Consider the following 19,340-nt stretch of genomic DNA (forward strand, 5'->3'; position numbering starts at 1 on the left):
GGAGGAATTTAACCCCCTCCCTGGTGATCCGAAACAAACAATAGTAAATCATATTACTAATAAAAATAATAATAATAGAAACTTGATAGATAGATAAAAACAAATTCATAAAACAGAAATAAATCATAACAATAACAACACAATGACAAATGTATTCTTTTTAAAAATGTGTGCTTTACAGTACATAATCATATTACATTTAATTTTAATTAAATTAATAGAAAACTCAATGTCGACAATTGGAAGAGCAAAAAAACACACACACAAAAAAAAACACCTTAACCTTTTCCACATACTGTATACTATATTCACAGCAACAAAGACACAGCGAAAGCTCTTTATGAGTAAAATGTATCCTGTTTGTACTTAAATGTGATAATAGTGCTAATCTTCTTGGGAAGAAAGGGTGCATAGCTACTCCTGCTGACCATACCTGACATGACCATGGCCGTTGGGTATTAACACTTAAGTATCTTTCTTTCATCAATACAAAGTCCATACGCATTGCAGTAAACATGGGGCTATTTTAGTCTTATTACCCAGCACAGGCTCGTATGGCAAACAATCAATAACTGTTACAGTGATTGTAGGAGATTAGACTTTGTAATGAAGTACTCACTTGGCGAATAAAAAAATATTTCAATCAGCCTAATAAAATACTTCACTTAAAACTGTAATTAAATTTCAGTTTGCGATGATGCACAAAGTGTATGTTTAAAGACCCTGGTCTTGGTAATTTAATTCCGCTTGATTAAGCTAAAACCCCTTTTGACTGGCACAATGTATTTATTCCATGCACTTTATGTAAGTACATATGTAGCACAGAATGTGCCTTTTTTTTAAAATATAATTTCTGTATTTTTCATATAACCACAGACATCCACATCAATCAAATTGAACCAGACTTTCCTTCAGGTATTGTATTATAAAGTGTATACTGTGTTTTCTGTATTTAGGGATTCTACATAATCGGCTTTGAAATCCAATGTTTTGTCCTAGTTCTCTGTGATGGATAAACATATCCTGCCGTGCAGTGAAACAGATTTAAAACAGAATAAACCAGGCTGTGGTCGTAGATAATGAAAGCACTATTAAACTGGAGGGGCTTTTATTGTTTGTGGAATTTAACAGTTTTATACAATCACTGACCAATTCAGTTGTTCCATTGAAACTAGGTTTTAGCCTATGGCATTTGAATTGAATCTAACCTTTTATCTTTAATCTTAAAAAGACAAAACAGAAGAATGCAATACTGACATCACTTATAAAGATAAGTATAATAATAATAATTGGTGATTTTTTTCTACAATAATGTAAAGAATGAAGATTGAAATTATTTTCCATCACTATTTTTTTTTTTTTTTTAATTTAGTAGTCACCAATTAATTTTTACCCCTTCTTTCTCCCAATTTGAAATGCCCAATTGTATTTAGGCTCAGCTCACCGCTATCACCCCTGCGCTGACTAACACACGCTGTCATCCGAAGTGTGTGCCGTCAGCTGACCGCTTCTTTTCACTCTGCAGGCCTGCCATGCAGCCCCTCCAGAGCTACAGCGTTGGAGGACAACGCAGCTCTGGTCAGCTTGCAGGCAAGCCCACAGGTCTACAGGGGTCGCTGGTGTGCGGTGAGTCGAGGACACCCAGGATAACCTAAGCTCACCCCACCCCTGGAAGCACTCAGCTAATTGTGCGCCACCCCCTGGAAGCTCCCGTCCATGGTCGGCAATGGAATAGCCTGGACTCAACATCCAGGCTATAGGCTGCATCCTGCACTCCATTAGGAGCGCCTTTACCAGATGTACCACTCGGTAGCCCTTCTATCACTATTTTTCAATGTATATTCAGAAGATTCTAAATATGAAATTCGAAATGATTATATGTGTAATAGCTATTTAAATGTGGGTTGCCACTTGAAGGTCATTGACTCAGTGTATATAATTTTAAAAGACAACTCCACTTGGCAATAACAGTTATGACTTATGCAATCAAACTTTAGCACTGCAAACACAGTAAATGTGTAGGTGTGTATAATTTTAAAAGGCGACTCCACTTTGCAATACTAGTTGTGACTCATGTAATTAAACTTTAATATTGATAATGCACTAAATGTGATGAAAAAACAATACTTGTATAGTAAAATTATATTGAAAAAATAACATAGAAATAGTGCAAAGGCCCTAAATGAGTAAACTGAAAAGCTGTTGGGGAAGATTTCTAAGTTCATGCTGTTCTAGGAAATGTGGTGGTAACTATTGATTTTAATTGTGTTATTCAGAGTTGGGGGTAATGCATTAGTAACGTAACGTGCTACTGTAATAATATTACATTTCTTAACAAGTTAATATAACTCATTAGAGTTTTCATTTGAGTAATAATATTACAGTTACTTTCCGTAAAAAATAAACGTTTTTTCACTACTTTATATGTTCTACATCTAAATTATGTGGTGTTTAAATCGGAAGCAAGCAGCAGTAAATGCAGCTGCACCACTTGGACTGTTTGGTAATTAAAAGAATATAGCCTACCGGTATTGAGAAAATAACCCCGTGCCTTGCAGGATTGAACTTAGCCAGAATAGACAAATTTGAAATAAGTCTATAGTTATTCAAATCATCTTCATTAATCCCCACCCATGGCACCCAGAGTTTCTTTATGAGATCCAGTCATCCTGGGATCACCAGGCTACAGCTCCTGCTGTTTTCCGGTTTATGGACATCCTATATAGGGCGCACGATGCGGAGAAGCAGGGTATGGTCCAATTTCCACCAGTAGAGGCTTCAATTGCCTGTCCAAGGACACCATCTACCCCAACAAACAATGCCAGGTCTCAGGTGATCCTCAAGTGGGCCTATTCAGGCAGTATGTTCGCCAGACAGCTGGGCAACTAGTAGCCTACCAGTCCTACCAGCCTTACTGAGGTTCCTCTCTGACAGCAACAGGCTGTCACCACGGTTTGCCTTTCAGGGAATAGCATACGAGTTCCGAGTCTTGCCATTTGGCCTCTCTCTAACTCCCTGTGCCTTCTCGAAGTGCATGGAGGCTGACCTGGCCCCATTGAGTCTCAAAGGCATCAGAGTACTCAATTCTCTGGATGACTGGCTCATTTGTGCCTAGTTCCCAGCATAGGCAGATGCCCACACTGAACTAGTCACCTTCAATGGCTGGGCCTTACAGTGAATCATGTGAACAGCCAGCTCATGCCTTCTCTGACAGTCTATCTAGGAGTGTACTTGGCCTCCAGGTCCATGTTGTCCACTCTGTTGGATGGCAGTGCAGAGAATAGCCACCTGTTTGGAGCTCTTTCAGCCCGGGTTGAACTGCGACCACCTATTGACAGTCTAATCACTGTCTAAAAGTACTCTCTTGGTGGAAACAGCCAGCCCCTCTACACCTCGGCGTAGCAGTGGGCAGCGTCACCAGAAGGGAGGTCATCACCATGGACACGTCCAGCCTGGGCTAGGGTGATGTGTAGAATGGCAAGGTGTGCAAAGTGTGTGAAAACCCTCTTGGGAAGATCTCCACATAAATATTTTGGAGCTGCAGACAGTTTGCCGAATTTTTTGCGGGAGGTTTGAGGGAGGCATGTGCTTGTCTGTACATACAACAGAAGAGTGGTGGCTAACATCAACCACGAGGGAAGCCTCAGGTTGCTCAGCCTCCATCACATGGCCTGCAAGCTTTTGCTCTGGGCACACAAGAACCTCCTCTCAAGAAAGTGACAATCTGGGCAACTCAAAGTGGAGGCTTCATTTGGGAGAGGTTCAGGAGAGCAGAGATAGATCCCTTTGCCTCTTAGGGATCAGCCCACGGGTACACCCTGGCGGTAGATGACTTGGCACACCAGTGGCTGAGCCAACTGAAAAATGCCTTCCCACTGCTTGTTTTATAACATGTAAATAAATAAACATCTGAACAGACATCGGTTTACAACGGGGGTATCAAACTTAATTCCTGGAGGATCGCATTGCCTTCTGGCTTTCGTTCCATCTTAGCTCTCAGTTACTTAATTGGTCTAATTATCTGATTAACTGGACACATTTAACGCTTCTCTTCAGGCCTCAAATTGTTTCATAGGTAGTGTACCTTGAATCAAGTGCATTTTTAAAACCACCAATTGTAAAATACCTTGAAAAATATTAAATGTCAAATTCAACAAATAATTAGATCAATTATATTAATTGAGAGCTTAAGATGGAATGAAAACCAGATGATCCTGTGGCCCTCGAGAACTGGCGTTTGAAACCCCTGGTTTATAACATGTATTTATATATTTATAAAACTAAAACAATAGCAATACATTTTTTTTAATTTTTCAACAGCAATCAGTTTTTTATCAGATAAGCAAAATCAACTGAACAACGTAGATAAATACACTTAAAAAAAAAAACATTTTACAGAAGCACACAGCACAAGAAGTTATATAAAAAAGTATAATTTATTTTTCTTTTTTTCGACAAAAAGGTATTCATTTACCTTAGTCTAAGGCTGTTCACAATCAACACAGATACTGTGTTTCTCCACACCGCATTTCTGCACAGGGCACAGCTGTCCGAAGTTTTATTTTTATTGCACTTGCCTACCTGGCACTGATGTCTCTTGTGGCTCTCAGCGGGGTTGCCAGCTTCAGCTGTGGGTACACGCTTGGCAGTCTCCCTCTGCAAATGCTTCTTGTGAAGTTCCTGTACTATCTATAAAATATATCCTCTCCTTGGTAAATTCTTCTCTGTGCATTCTTTGTAAAGTACCCAGGAGTTGATGGCTGCTAGGTCCAGTACATTGTAAAACACCTGAACAGACCACCGTCGGGACCCAGCTTTCGCAGTACTTCCGTGCCATCTGATCCAAAACATCAACTTCATATTTTGTTGTGTAGTACAACTCCACGGTCTCTGGTATTTATTTTCACTAGTCCCGATGCTAATCGACTGACCAAAGCAGCGCAGCTGGCAAGCAGGTGCCAGCCTTCAAAAGACTAATTGAAAACAATAGACAGTCAGTCATTCACTCAGGCAGAGAGTAGAGACTAATTACAGCTAAACACACTGCGGAATGGTAAATAAAAATAATAAAGTAAAACACCATTCTGTATAATCAAAATAGAATTGTTTTCTGTGTGGCCATCAATGTGACTATTCCCGGGGCTTTTAAGTATAATGTAATATATCGCTTGTATTTCCTCACTCTCGCATTTCATGCTTTGTGAGAATATTTAATACATGCGGACAGAAGTGTATATGAACGTGCAGCCCTATATGTGTTAAACGACAAGAAAGTTACATTTTAAAATCAAAAACTGCCAAAATGACCGCCGCAGGACTTCTAGTGTTAAAGGTCTATCTGGCAGCTCTTTCAGCTTGTCAAGTCAAATTGACTTGGTCTCCCCAGGAGCTCACTTTCTGGAGGGGCAATTTTTGAAAGGAGCTCAGCAGCTTCGGCCACCTATGTGGAATTGGAAGCAATCTATCCACCTCCTTTCCAGTCTGAAAAAGAATGACAGCTCCATACACCTGTATGGGCACTAGCATATTATAATATCACAGGACAAAAAGTTGGAGGCAGTTCAACCCTTATAACACGGGCATAGAGGTGAGTTCCCCCCTCTATTTTGTAGCCCTAGCGACCTGTTACTGGGGTTCCATATAGTAATGCACAAGGCAACCTCTCTGCTTAGCCTTGTAGCATTCCCTTTGTTCTGCAATATTGCCCTTGCAACTACACTGATACACATACACTTGCGGTAATCGTTACATTTTGTAATTGAAGGGAACGTTAGGTTATTATCATAACCCTGGTTCCCTGAAATAGAAATGTAACCATTAACCTTCAAGTTTGCTGCGTCCATGATTGCAGCAGGCTTGAAGGAAAAATGACACTGATCTGTGCGCGCAATTCTTTATACCCTCGGGTGGCGGGCATGACTGCGTCACAGCATCGGCTGAGTAGCTTTGGTATAAAATATTCAGGTTTCAGGGTCTTTAGGAGGTATTCTCACATTGTGGAAACCCCTGCTAAGCACTGAAGGTACCAGATAAGGAGCCTTTTAGAAGGCAAAGGAATGGATACCATTGGTATTCAGATGTTGATGTGTTGAAGTTTGCTATCTCACTCGCACAGGTTATTCCCTAAAGACATTTTTATCTAAAATATAATTTCTTATTTGAAACATGCATACATATCTTTTTTTTTTTTTGTGACTGTTATATAAAAAGTCTTCCAGTGGAACAATAAAATTTAGTTTTTAAAGCCAAATGGAGATACCATTTTTAAAAGACAGCTGAAGCTGTTTTCATCATATGGGGCTGATGCTTCCCAAAGTGAATATATCAAGGTTTAATCTCATCAGAACAAAACAGAATTGACAAGTGGAAAATATATGCAGACGGTTGATGGTAGATCAATGATGATCTAGCTGTTGGTTTTTTGTAGCTACCTTAACAGACTTCAGCATTGAAGAGCAAGTATAGTTAACGCGACATCCCACAGGGATGCCATTTAGTGTTGAATTATCCAAGGTGTTGAGTTAACCATGGCATTAACATGCATACAAATACAGAACTCAGACCTTTACAGTATTACAGTATTTACAAGCTTATTTTTTAGTTAAATATCCTTATGAAAATGGATGAAATAACTGTAGTGAATGAATCAATTACAGTATACAGTACTGTACAAACTTTGTACAACTTGTACAGTTTGATTGAAATAAGAATTAATAAAATAACTACAGCATTATTTTTATGAAAACAATCCAACCATAAACTGTTGAATATACTGTAGCATGGATAGGGGTAGGGGTCAGGGCTGGTAGGTGATTGTGACAGATGGTGATAAATTCTCCTGACCTGTGAGGGTGCTGTGTAAATGAAACAGAGTGCACTGGATTGGATGGCCAGACAATTTATTCCCAGGGTTAGGCGGAAGTCAGCCATCTAGAAAGGGCGGAGCTACAGTACACTAAATCATCGACCCAGAAGGGAAACGATGTGGTAGCCGCGGATTGGAGGAGTGATTGCAATCATTAACCAAGTGGTCATGATTGATTTTACATAAGCGGACGTAGCAAGGCGATCTGTTCCTTTGTTATGGTTAACGCTAAACTGGAAGTATTATAATCGTGAGTGTTTTGTCGTGTCTAAAAACTGTTTGTTTGTTGTTATTAGATGGCTAACATGATCCAGAGCTGTCGCTAAAGGCCAGTACCAAACCTGGACAACGTTTCACTTGTGTCACAATTAACTGTATTTGCACCACCAGCACTATAGCACCACTGTGGACGTGTGGGTGTTTAAATAGCGGGACTATTATTCTGGGGCCAACCCATGGATTAAAACAGAGCAATACGCAACCAATTGTGTATTGTCAGTTATCATTATTGTTCACTGTTTTGTCAGCAGACTTTGGATTACAAAAATAACCCTCCATTTCACCAGTACTTTGTTGTCTGTCACTGTCTTGAATGCTGCATCACCCCTACACCTGCGCACTGCAACCACTTTGCCACAGTTATTCAATCTAAAAAACATGAAGACATAAGCCCAATATATGATCCTGCAAGGGAGTCCTGTCTGTTGAATTAAGCGAAGGTGTCAAGTTATCCACCAGTTGAGCTAACCAAGGTTAACTGTTTTTTTAAATGCCTTTTTTCTTTTCTTTTTTTACATTTATAGCAATAAGAATGGTTCTGGGTTGTGTTGCTTTAATAATATTTTTTTTTTTTTAAATAACTCTCTATCTGCCTACATCAGGCTTTGTGGTTCTTTGAGCTTTGACAGAATCACCTTTCTCATTCAATCCATATCATGTGACAATGGGGGAGTTTCCATGTGAGGTTGCACGTGCACATTTGGGAGAACAGCTCGGGAGGATCAGGTTTGTAGCCGAAAATAATGGACACAGTTTGGGATCGGGTAAATCTCATTTACACGTGCGCATGACATAAAATACGAGAAATCCACGCCCATTTTCACATGGAAACCTGCATTTCACGTGAAAACGTCCACTGCTCCCAATCCAGACAGCCTTGGGAGCACACGTGGAAGGTGTCTGCCACTAATCTCTATAATCCTACATCTCCGACGGGTTAATTTTTTTTTATTTTTTTTTTTTTTTATTTTCGCCCCAAGTTAGTCGTGTCTAATTATTTTTAGGCTCAGCTCACCGCTACCACCCCTGCGCTGACTCAGGAGGGGTGAAGATGATAGCAAGCTGTCCTCAGAAGCATGGGCCATTAGCCTCCCACATCTTTACACACTCAGACTCACCGTGCACCCACCCAGAGCTACAGTGTCGGAGGATAATGCAGCTCTGGGCAGCTTATAGGCAAGCCCGTAGGCAAGCCCGTAGGCGCCTGGCCAGACCACAGATGTTGCTGGTGCAAGGTGAGTCGAGGACACCCTGGCTAAAGAAATGATGTCTAAGGTCAAATTTTTTTCCTTTTATCTAACATGTTAGGATTGTACACTTTTTTCTATTGCATGAATCTTCATATCAGCAAGGCTTTGGTTTTGAGAGTTGAAGTACTTTGCAACTCATCCTATTTTTCTGCAATGATAACAGCAACCAGCAATAATTTACAAATAGATACTTCATGCAACGATGATCAGTACACATAATAAATCAGTAAGAAATAACTAAGAATAATTTCAGTAAAACAAAGCTATGTTATTTGTTAAATGATGTGTAACCATGGGTGATTATTAGTTATCAATAATTATCATAATTAAAAATTGACTTAAAAAAAAAAACATGCTCATAAAAGTGTGATTTTAAACTAGGAAATTAGATTGAAGGCGGCATGTGTCATTCTCAGTGTGGTCTGTGGTAATTATGATGTTGATGTCACTGTCAGTTAGCAGCACTGAATCAGATGAAAAATATGCTACTGAGTAAATTAGTCTCCAATGGCACATTATGCTAAAGTAAGATCCTCTCATCTTTATGTCATGTAAATTCACTGGAATTCAGGAGTGAAATTCCCAACAAAAAAGTACAAGTACTGTACTCATATGCGCAGCAGGGTGGAGCAGACCTGTGGTCACTCATGGAAATTTATTTATTTATACATGTAAACATTTTTATTTAAAATGGAGATAATTTCAGTGACAGTGAACAAATACTTTTAAATTGTGTACACATATCGGTACACATACATTTTAATACAAAATAAGCCTACATGTATAACTTGTGTTCCTTATTTCTGGTTTATTTAGAATTTTTCCAAAAAATACATTTTTTTTTTGTTTTGTTTTTAACTGAATGTCGGTTTTTACTGATTTATACCCGATTTTTTTATACTATTACTACTACTCGATATTTTCCCGGTACTATTTTCCAAAAAGTACACAGTATTTTGATTAAAATGCTGTTTTATTTTGACTCCAACATTGTAATACACAGCCCTACGCTGTATCCTAGGATACAGCAGGCATGTTTACATGTCAGAGTATTCAAACGTCGCACATTGGTTCTCTGTTCACAAACACATTATCACCTGATTCTGCTGGCCAATCAAAGTCTGATTATTGTGGCCAGTGATGAGCGTAGTAACTAGCTTGATCAAAAACTAAATTGAAATGCACGAAAATATGATATTTTTAGTGGACGAGGAATGGGGAGAAAATGTAAATCAGTTTATGAATGTTTTAAAAAAATTATGTTTTGAAGTATACAAAAAGCAAAAATAGCAGAAGCGGGTCAGATGAGGCAGGGGACGCATAGCGTTGCAAGTACTGCTGCATTGAGGTACATGTTTACACTGACAATAAAAGAACATACTGAAAAATAAGCGACATGTAAACTAAAACAAGAAAGTGAACTGAGAGACAAGCACTCCATTTATGCTGTTTTTACACACGCTTTCATAAAAAAGAGCGCAGAATGACCGTGTTAATGAGTTTGTCAGAGCGCTGTGCTTTGCTGGACAGCCACTGTTTATTGCAGAGGTATGTATTGGTGACTTTGCGACAGTACTGTCCATCAGCTAAAACACTGCCTAACGCCGACAGTCTTAATAATAAATATCTGACAGAAAATGGTGATGCTTTAGTTGGTAAACTTATGGAATGCACTCATGGAAATGTCCAGTGTGATTTTTGACGTGTCTCCCGATAGCTTGCACCATCCAGCTCTGTCAATTTTCTTCTCTTGTTATGATTTCAAAGCGAACAAACCTGGCTGATGGAATTTGAGAGTCGCAGGCTGGAATTTGCAGAAACACCCATACGCTAACATGGATTGCGCTTTTTTTCTCGTGAGTCTTGTCAACACTGGTCATGTTCATACCTTCTGCAGATACTATTTCCATCAGCACAGCGATTGCCCAAACGATCGCAAAGTACCAGCTAATTGGAAAAACGTGGCTTCAACTTGCACAGATTCTGCTTCATCATATATGCCAGGGACATTAAACTTGATCAGAAACTAGAACTGCTTCGCATCATGTAAAGTGTGTATACTGAGACTGCTTTCCCCTGATTTTTACTGATGTTTCATTAAAAACTATTTTTTACTGATTTTTATTCCTATTTGAATATATATAAAATAAACTCTGAAAAATTCCCAGATTTTTAAAGATAAAAACCGAAAATGTAGAACACTATATATAACTAATAAAATGTAACCAATTCACCATAAACAAAGAAGCTGAAAATACTGAAAGCTTTGTACCCTCTGCATGTATCACTCAGTCATGTGTTATAATATAACACTTAAGGCCTTTTGATGCTATACCCCCAAATGCTGAAACTCTATTCCACTAGAGATCAGGGACTTCTTTGAGTGTTTTTAAAGTTAATTTAAAGACTTACTTTTTTAGAAAGGTGTTTTTATGATTTTTATGATTGTTTTATTTCCTTGTGTTTCTTTTTATGCATAATCTGTGTATTTATTGCAGTACTATTAATTGTGAAGCGCTCTGAGATGACTGCTTTTAATGGCGCTATACAAAATAAAGTTTATTATTATTATTATTATTATTATTATTATTATTATTATTATTATTATTATTATTATTATAATAATAAGTTCAACTTTAAACAAATATTAAGAAGTATTATGCTATGCAGTTGCTGCTATAGAAAGGGAGTTTTGTTTCAAGATATCTTTAAAAAAGGGTGATTATTATAAAAAATGGTATACAAAAACAACTGTGGTATGAAAAAAAATTATACAAAAAGATCTAAGTCATTATTTAACAGGCACTACTCTTTAAAACATTATTTACTTGACTTGGCCATTTTAATCTCCATAGTATTCCTGAAATCATCCCCATACTTTCCAGACCCTGGGTACTCACCTACAACAGGACCTGGCTATGCTACAGTGATAGCCTTGGATTAGAACATATGCCTGTATTTTATTTATTTATTTGTTTATTTATTTGTTTATCTATTTATGTATTTATTACTTCAGATAATAAACTAGACAAAAATTAGGTGTTTTGCTAGATGTTTTGTTTTATTATTGGTCTGCCAACAAGACAAACTAAATAGGTTAGTCCATCATATTAATTGCTAGAAATTAATGCAATACCTAAGCTAAAGTACATTACTAATGTATTTAATTTAAATAAATACAAAAACTATTTTCACTTTCCTGTTACAATCACTTTCTGCCCAATTACCAGCTAAATTTAACAAAATTATAACAATTTGAAATGCTGTTATATCATAAAATGATATGCAAAACTGTAATATTCAGGAATAATAAGGCTGTTAAGCCTTTACTTTGCCCCACTTAATTAGCTTTAAAATGTTTTACATTGTTTCTTGTGTATTTCAGACAGAAACAGTATAAAAGTAGACATCATGTTTAAAACTAAAAAATAATCATTCCTGCCGTTGTAGTTTCTGCACGATAAACAAATGTTCAAAAAGTAATAGAATAGATGTACTGTGTACACAAGTGAACACTCATTTAACTCATTTAATTCATTTTTCTACTGTCCCACACATCACATGCCTTTAGAAACTATAAAACGGTGCAAGGCAAAACACGTTATTATTTTCAATATTTATCAACCATGTGACTTATGGTGGGCACCGACGTGGAATTTTGCCTTCAAATTAACTTGCAGCAATGGTCATTCAAATCAGTGGTGTAGCTAGGGAAATTAATTATTCAACTACTTGGGACCAAAAAGCAAATGTGCAAAAATCTCAATCTATCAGCAATCCGGACGACCACCAGGACAGCATTACCTTTCCATTTAGACAATGTTATCTCATACACATTTGTCTTTGTTTTACTTAATAACCAGACCCATTTCATTCTTGATTAGAGATGTTTGCACAGTCGTTGCATTTTTAATAGTCCATCCACTTAGCCCGAAGATAGAATTCGTTTCAGACGTGTCCTGCTATGCTGAAACAATACAGTGTAGCGTTCAGTAAGTCATTTACTTAGTAGCCATCTCTAAATGGAAAAACACCTTGAAAGAGAAAAAGAAAAAACAATTAACTGTAAGCTGCAGACATTCAAGACGGGATCCTGATGGAAAATTAATGGGAGAGCTGAGCTCCGGAAAGCTATTAACTAAGAATATTGTCTATGGCTCTTCATTTTCAAGCAAAATTGCAGTCTTGAGCCTTAGGTACTAGTTACTAAGGAAATGTACTGTAATACTCTATGGCAGATTGAGATGGTTTTTACACACTGAAGTGTCTAGCAGAGCATGGCTATGGTTTATTGTTGTTTTCATTACCAGTGCGTTTTAACAAGCTGTGGTTTTTATTTCAATTGAAAAATGAGCTGGATTCAGGTACAACATTCACTCCATACATCCAGACAGGATCATTTGTAAGCATTGTCCTTCACAAAGGGTCATAATATTATGTAAATAATTCTAGTCTTGAGACTCATTGCATCTGTGCTTGATGGTCTATGCTTTCATCAGCATCAAGTAATGGAGGAGTTGTACATTATTCACATTAAATGAGGGTGGAACCTTGAGGTATAACCAGAATTTTTAAATCATTAACCCTCACCCCCCTTTTATAGAGCCTTGGTGACCTGAACCGAATACAAATCTTTATTCTTTTAGCCTTTATATTTCAGCTTGTTACTACAAATGCAACCTGCCACAGAATGACTGAAGTAAAGCTCTGCTGTGGCATTAAATGTCTCTAAATTCAAAGGAGGCACTGCTCCACCAGCCACTGCAATTAACTCGGTCTTCGGCTTTGTTCCTCTGTAGAACACAATTGGCTTTTAGTTGGCATTACTGGGATTAAGATAGCACCGGTAGTGTTGAATTGCAGTGCTAGACACATACAGTAACAGTTTTAAGCACCACAATTACATCATAACAATAGACCACTGTTTCCCAATCAACATTTACTACAAAAGTGTTTTGTGAAATCAGTTGTTCTTTTGTTGTCCCTCCTTCCTTTTCATTCGAGGGATTTTTTTTTTTTCTTTGGGATGTTCTTTGTTGAACATTCACTTTTTTGTGCAAATGTATTCTGTGGGATATAATCTGCAGTAGGATTCTGGACAGGGAGTGTTTCTTAATCAAGGAGTAGCCCTTTATAAAAACTGACCAAAGTAAAAAAACAGGGGGACATGTAACAAGTGTTTGTGATGGCATTAGGGCCATAGCAACAAGTTTACGCTGGCCTTATATCACGACTCTTTTGGCAAGTTAAGGGCATGTTAGCACCGCTAAAATGTGATCCGCTGTGCAGTGCACTCCGTTGCTCGTTATCCATGCATTTTAAGGCGTATTAAGCCTTAATTATATGCATAGGCAATTTGTAGGTGGGGCTCATTTGTAAGTGAAGATTTATGAAGTGGCAGAATAGCAGCGCCAGCCCTCATTGGTTTTATTTGGGTGCAAAGAAAAAATCAGAAAGCTGCTGGTAGGAAATAGCATTATGGCAGCAGTCATATAAGGGCCTGGAAAATGCACTGTATTTTTCAAAGAAATTCACAAATGACTATAAAAAAAATATACATGAATTTCACAGACTGTCACGAAACTGACATTTTATTTTAAAAAAAAAACACATTTTCTGTTTACATGATATGATATAAGTTGCCTACATTGTGTTATCATTGATAGTTCATCATCAACCAAAAACCAAGGCTGAAACATTTTAACATTTAGCCCAGCTACTGAGTCAACATTGTAACTCGATTTGCTATTGAAACAATCTTTAAAAATGCAACAAACTTCTGCTGGAAACAAGACGTTTAAAATGGTCTGTGTTGGTGCAAAGAAAAGTAACAAGCAGACAAAATAGATTTTTTTTAAAAACCTGGAATGACAAAATCAGGAACATTTTTTAGTTTTGGAAATCTTTAAAACTTATATTGACACATCAGTTAAAATGACTGTGTGATTTTACTGCCTCTAATCCCAAAATACAGGTATTAAACACGGGAAAAACGTTAACTGCAAAACCTGAAATGACAAAACCGAAACTTTTGTGTTTTTCTTTATACACACGGTACTTCAGTAGTATGTAGAAATGTCATTGTAGATCATGAGGAATTTAATCATGAAGCCAGTATTTGTTTGACCCTGTTGCCATAGTAACCAAATGCATGGCATTGAGCCGTGTAAAGCTACTGTAGCATTGCTTCTACCTGATTATTATTATTATTATTATTTATTTATTTATTTATTTATTTATTTTTTTTTTGTTTTATTTTTTTAGCAGACACCCTTATCCAGGGAGACTTACAATTGTTACAGAATATCACAGTACAAAGTATCACATTATAAAATATGACATTACAAGTTATCACATTATGAAATACAGTGCACTCCATTTATAAGAATCACATTCCTCCCGTGTGATTTGATTCTTATAAGCGGACTGATATGATTACTGTGACGCAGAATCAGTATGTTAGTATGATAATGATGAGCTTGTTCCCTGCAGTGTGATGGGTTGACCACTAGATGTCACGAGTTCCCACATGTATACACGCTCACGAACAATCCACAGCTGCTTTTCCTTAGAAGTAAGGATAATGGTCAATTAGCTAACTGTCTGCTTGTTAAAGTTAATGACACCTTGATAAAAAGAGCTTAGCCGACAGCTTTGTGATGGGGGTATCGAGGAGAAAGAAAGAAAAAAGAAAAAGAAAGAAAGAAAGAGAAACATGAGTAAGCGATCTACTGTTTGTTGTACTCAAAGTACTGTATTGTTTAGTGCTCCAACTGAGAGCTAGGTTTATTTTGTTTGTTTTATTAGCGGTTATTTCGCCACTGCCGTGTAAGAAAAATAAAGACAACACTGGTTTAAAACTGTAAATCAAGACTCCAGCCTGATAATTTACACTGTCTCAGCCACTCTGTCACATTACAATTAGCAAAAGCATGCCATCAGCTTTTTAAATACAGTACACAGATGTCAATGATGCTCAATCACTGAGGACAATACATCAAAACAAGTCCTTATGGGTAAACAGCATGTTATATGATCATGATTATGTTTACTCAAGGCTGCAGAATCCTATTTTTCTACAGTATACTTTGGAAGCGATCATCTCATGAGGGTGCCTAGTTTAACTGTCATGCGGTGTTACGTGTAATGGCCTTTGAATTAAAATGACATTACAGTACAGTATTTTACTGTCAGGACTACCACTGCATTTAAGCATCTGGCTTATTTTCTGTTGCAATACAAATCTCACAGTTTTTCATAAGCAGTGATGCAATCCCCCCCATCATCCTCACTGTGCCACGCCACAATCCCACTCCCTCTACATGCATATAACACAATAACACTGCAGTGCTCAGTATGTATTCGATGAATGTGTATTCAGGAGCAGAGGAGGCAAGAGGGGGTGTAGGAAAAGATGATAGTTTGGAGAAAGGAGAGAGCAGAAAGGTCAAGGCATAAAAGTATGAAATTAACAGAGGGTGAATACAGTAATGTAAAATGCATATTTTTCATGGTAGGCAGTCAAATACATGATCCTGTGAAATTTATGATAGCATGAATTTTCAAGGGAATTTCTTACAATGGAAAGTGCAGACTCCTAACCTTCCTGAACAACCCAGGAACAGAGGGAGAGTGCTGAGAAGAAGGGAGAGTATTTAGTGCCTGCATGACCCTTGATACTGGCTATTTCATTATGTACAATTGTTTGTATTCATTGTATAATAAACTTGGTTCATTATATAATTTTCATTATGTTTGATATTGGTTTTATCTGTCATATAATAATAATATAAAGCCAGGACACTTAGTCAACATCAGTCATTGCCTCTACAAATGGCCTACCTATTGTTCAAATGAGGTATCCCATTTTCAGAACACCGGCACTGGAATTTTCGCATTTAAATGTGCCAGCTTATGCTGTGTCTTATTAATTTTGGGCCAGTTAATACATTCGGGATGGGATAAAAATTGTGCCGTGGTAATTACAGACCATATATACCATGGTAAACTTTTATAAGGTTGTAAAGCTCTTTGTTAGCTACAAGCCCTGATTAGCATCGCTGACACATGGCCTAGATCCTACAGTGGTACTGGTTCTCTTTCCAATAAAGTCACGATTCATAGTGTTGCAGTCCCTCTTCTTTGATTCTGTCTTCAGGGTCGTTACATCACCCCCACTTGCTTTCCACTGCAATATGCCCCCTGCTGAGGTCCAGAAACCAAACCCAGACCTGTTTCGCCAATCTTCTGCTAGGGACAATGCTCAACGTAACATGACTTCCAACATGCAATAAATTAACTTAGAAGCAGGCAAATATTTAATATTGTGTTGGTCCACACCCGCTGGAAGTTGTTTATTTTTATCTGTGACATACTTTAGCAAGATTATAAAATAGTAAACCAGCTGAAGGATCTTAGAATTCCAGGGCCTTTCATACTCTAACTTCCCTGTGTTGTCCTTTATACTTTCCCATGAATATTCTTAGTCATGTTATTTTCAGTGATGTTCTGATTCCTTGGAACAGGCATACATGTCAAAGTCATTCTGTATGATTGCGATGCGTCAGGCGGAAAGCATGATCTTCTCTATTACCCAGTTTCATACAGTACATGACTTAGATGCTGAACATTTTCTTTTCTTTTTTTCAGCTTGCTGGATTTATCTATGCCTGTTACGTTGTGAAATTAATTACTGAAGAAGAAGATAGCTGTAAGTATCTCCTGCTGCATCTTCTTAATATAAAATTCCACCTCAAGTACAGTATAATGGGTTATGTTATCTTTCAGTTTTTTTTATTTATTTTTTTTATCTTGTTGGTTTGTTTTAAAGGTTTGGTTTGAAAGTACCTCATAAAATCCTTAATACCAAGAGGATACCAGCAGATACAATTACTAATGTGACTTTATGACCGCATTCAGTAATTTTAAAAGTACAGTAGTCTCCGGCTAAGAGAACACTCCTCAGGAAGCAAGCAAAGTATTCTTATAGACAAAGTGTTCTAAGACAGAGTTAGCCACCAGACACAATATGAATCAATAAATAAATAAATACATATGCATTACTTGTCATGACGCACGTGCATCAATATATGAAATGAACTGAATAAGTAAAAGCAAAACAATAGGCAAGTGTATGTTAATAAACTATAATAATAAAAGCAACAGACAAACTAACTTTAATAAAACTAAAGCAAAACAACACAGTCAAAAGCTTCAATCTATATGTACTATGAAATTAGCTGGTGGGTGTGTTTTGGTCTATCACAGTGGCAGAGGCAAAAATAATGGGCGTTACTTAGGGTTATCTTAATGTTAATAAACTGTCAAACTAAATTAACACAGCACCCCTACACACATTAGAAAGCGCAGCAGCTATGTGCAAGACATGCACGTTATTTAACAGAACGCTGAATCAACTCACCGGAACGGGAGACACCAAATTGCTCGGCAACTTGTGTCTGATTCAGGTTTTTTTCAAGAACTCGAACAATTTCCACCTTGGTGTAGCAAGAGTAACAGTGGCACATTTTGCCATTTGTTTACATGCCATTTTGTGGTGATAAGGTGCATTCTTGGAAATCAGAATACAAAACAATTCAATGAATGCAGTTCTGGAATCGTTATCTGGAATGCCAGAAAGATGTTCTTTTAAGCAAAGTTTCTGTTCCTTTAGCCGGAGCCTTTATAATGGGAAAATCCATTATACCGCAAGGGTGTTCCCTTAGGCGAAGTGTTCTCTTAGGAGGTGTTCCTACAAGCAGAGACTATGTATATCACACACTTTAAAACAAATATCATCACTACAAGATTGGTCAAATCTTTAAATGGTTTACCAAATGGAAGACATTTCAACATATTGTATGTGTTTAAACATATCGTATGCCATATTGTATATGTTTTCTGTAAACATAATTCTAATATATAATACTCAATCAGTTAGCTCTCTGGATAATAAGAGATGAAGAGTTAAGTTACTAAAAAACTTTAATGGACTCCCACCTAGCCATTACGTCAAATAATGCATTCATATTCAGTACAATAAGCAATACAAGTATATAACAGCACTACAATATTTACAAAGCCTTAATTAAATTAATAGCTTATTTTATTTATCTTTTTTACATTTTGAATTCATAATTATTCTTAATTCCAAATCATCCACTTCGTTATTGTATTACCATGTGACACTACTATCCAACGTGATTGGCTAGTATTGGGCATGTTATTGTTGTGTTGTCAGCAAAATAGAACATTGTCCTAAAAGGGGCAAAACCTCTCTGACTTGTTGACACCATGTTGACCACCATGCTCACAAAAGACAAACCATTGGCAACAGATGTCTCCTTTTTGGTGCCTTCAACAAAAGTTGCTTGTGAGACCAGGTCTTAAAGGTACAATAACAAGAATCTTGAGACGCACTTTCAACTGCAATGTCTTCATTACACAAACAAATTTGTATGTTTTCCAGTAGTGATTACCTGTGAATTATGACTGTCTTTGGCATAGGTTAGCCTAGTGCCAATGTGTCAGTCATTTACAAGAAATGTTGGACATTAACGCTGAAATTGATTGAGGGTATCACCATGGTTTGTTGATTTAATAAGTGTCTGTCTAATTCAAATGAGCAAGCATATGGTTTACTAATACATTTAAATGAAGTAAACAATAATTCATACTTTATCCCAACACTAACATTAATTGTGAATAATGAAAAACACCACCAGTATTCAATGTATGCTGAGATGATGCTTACTTAATATGAAAACAGTAAGACATACACTGTGTTAGTTTATACAAAATTAGATTTTTAATTACAGATGCTTATTTTGAAGTGTTATGGTTTTATTAATTTGACTTCCTTAATTTAAAAGCCAAGAATATCTATTTAAAGCTTATGCTAAAGCTGTGCCTCATACACTGACCACAAATGCTTCTCCAGGTGTGAA

General features: G+C 37.1%; 1 protein-coding gene across 1 annotated transcript in view; it reads left to right on the top strand.

Annotated features, from left to right (window-relative positions):
• The window catches only part of LOC121315799 (sodium/potassium-transporting ATPase subunit beta-1-interacting protein 2-like), a 205,137-nt gene that overhangs the window by 173,667 nt on the left and 12,130 nt on the right, over positions 1–19,340 (top strand). Inside the window, exon 5 of the mRNA XM_041250224.1 lies at positions 17,044–17,104. Within this exon, the coding sequence (XP_041106158.1) occupies positions 17,044–17,104 (61 nt within the window). The remainder of the gene's footprint in view (positions 1–17,043; positions 17,105–19,340) is intronic.

This window comes from Polyodon spathula, chromosome 5 (genome assembly GCF_017654505.1).
Source record: "Polyodon spathula isolate WHYD16114869_AA chromosome 5, ASM1765450v1, whole genome shotgun sequence".
Classification (NCBI taxonomy): Eukaryota; Metazoa; Chordata; class Actinopteri; order Acipenseriformes; family Polyodontidae; genus Polyodon; species Polyodon spathula.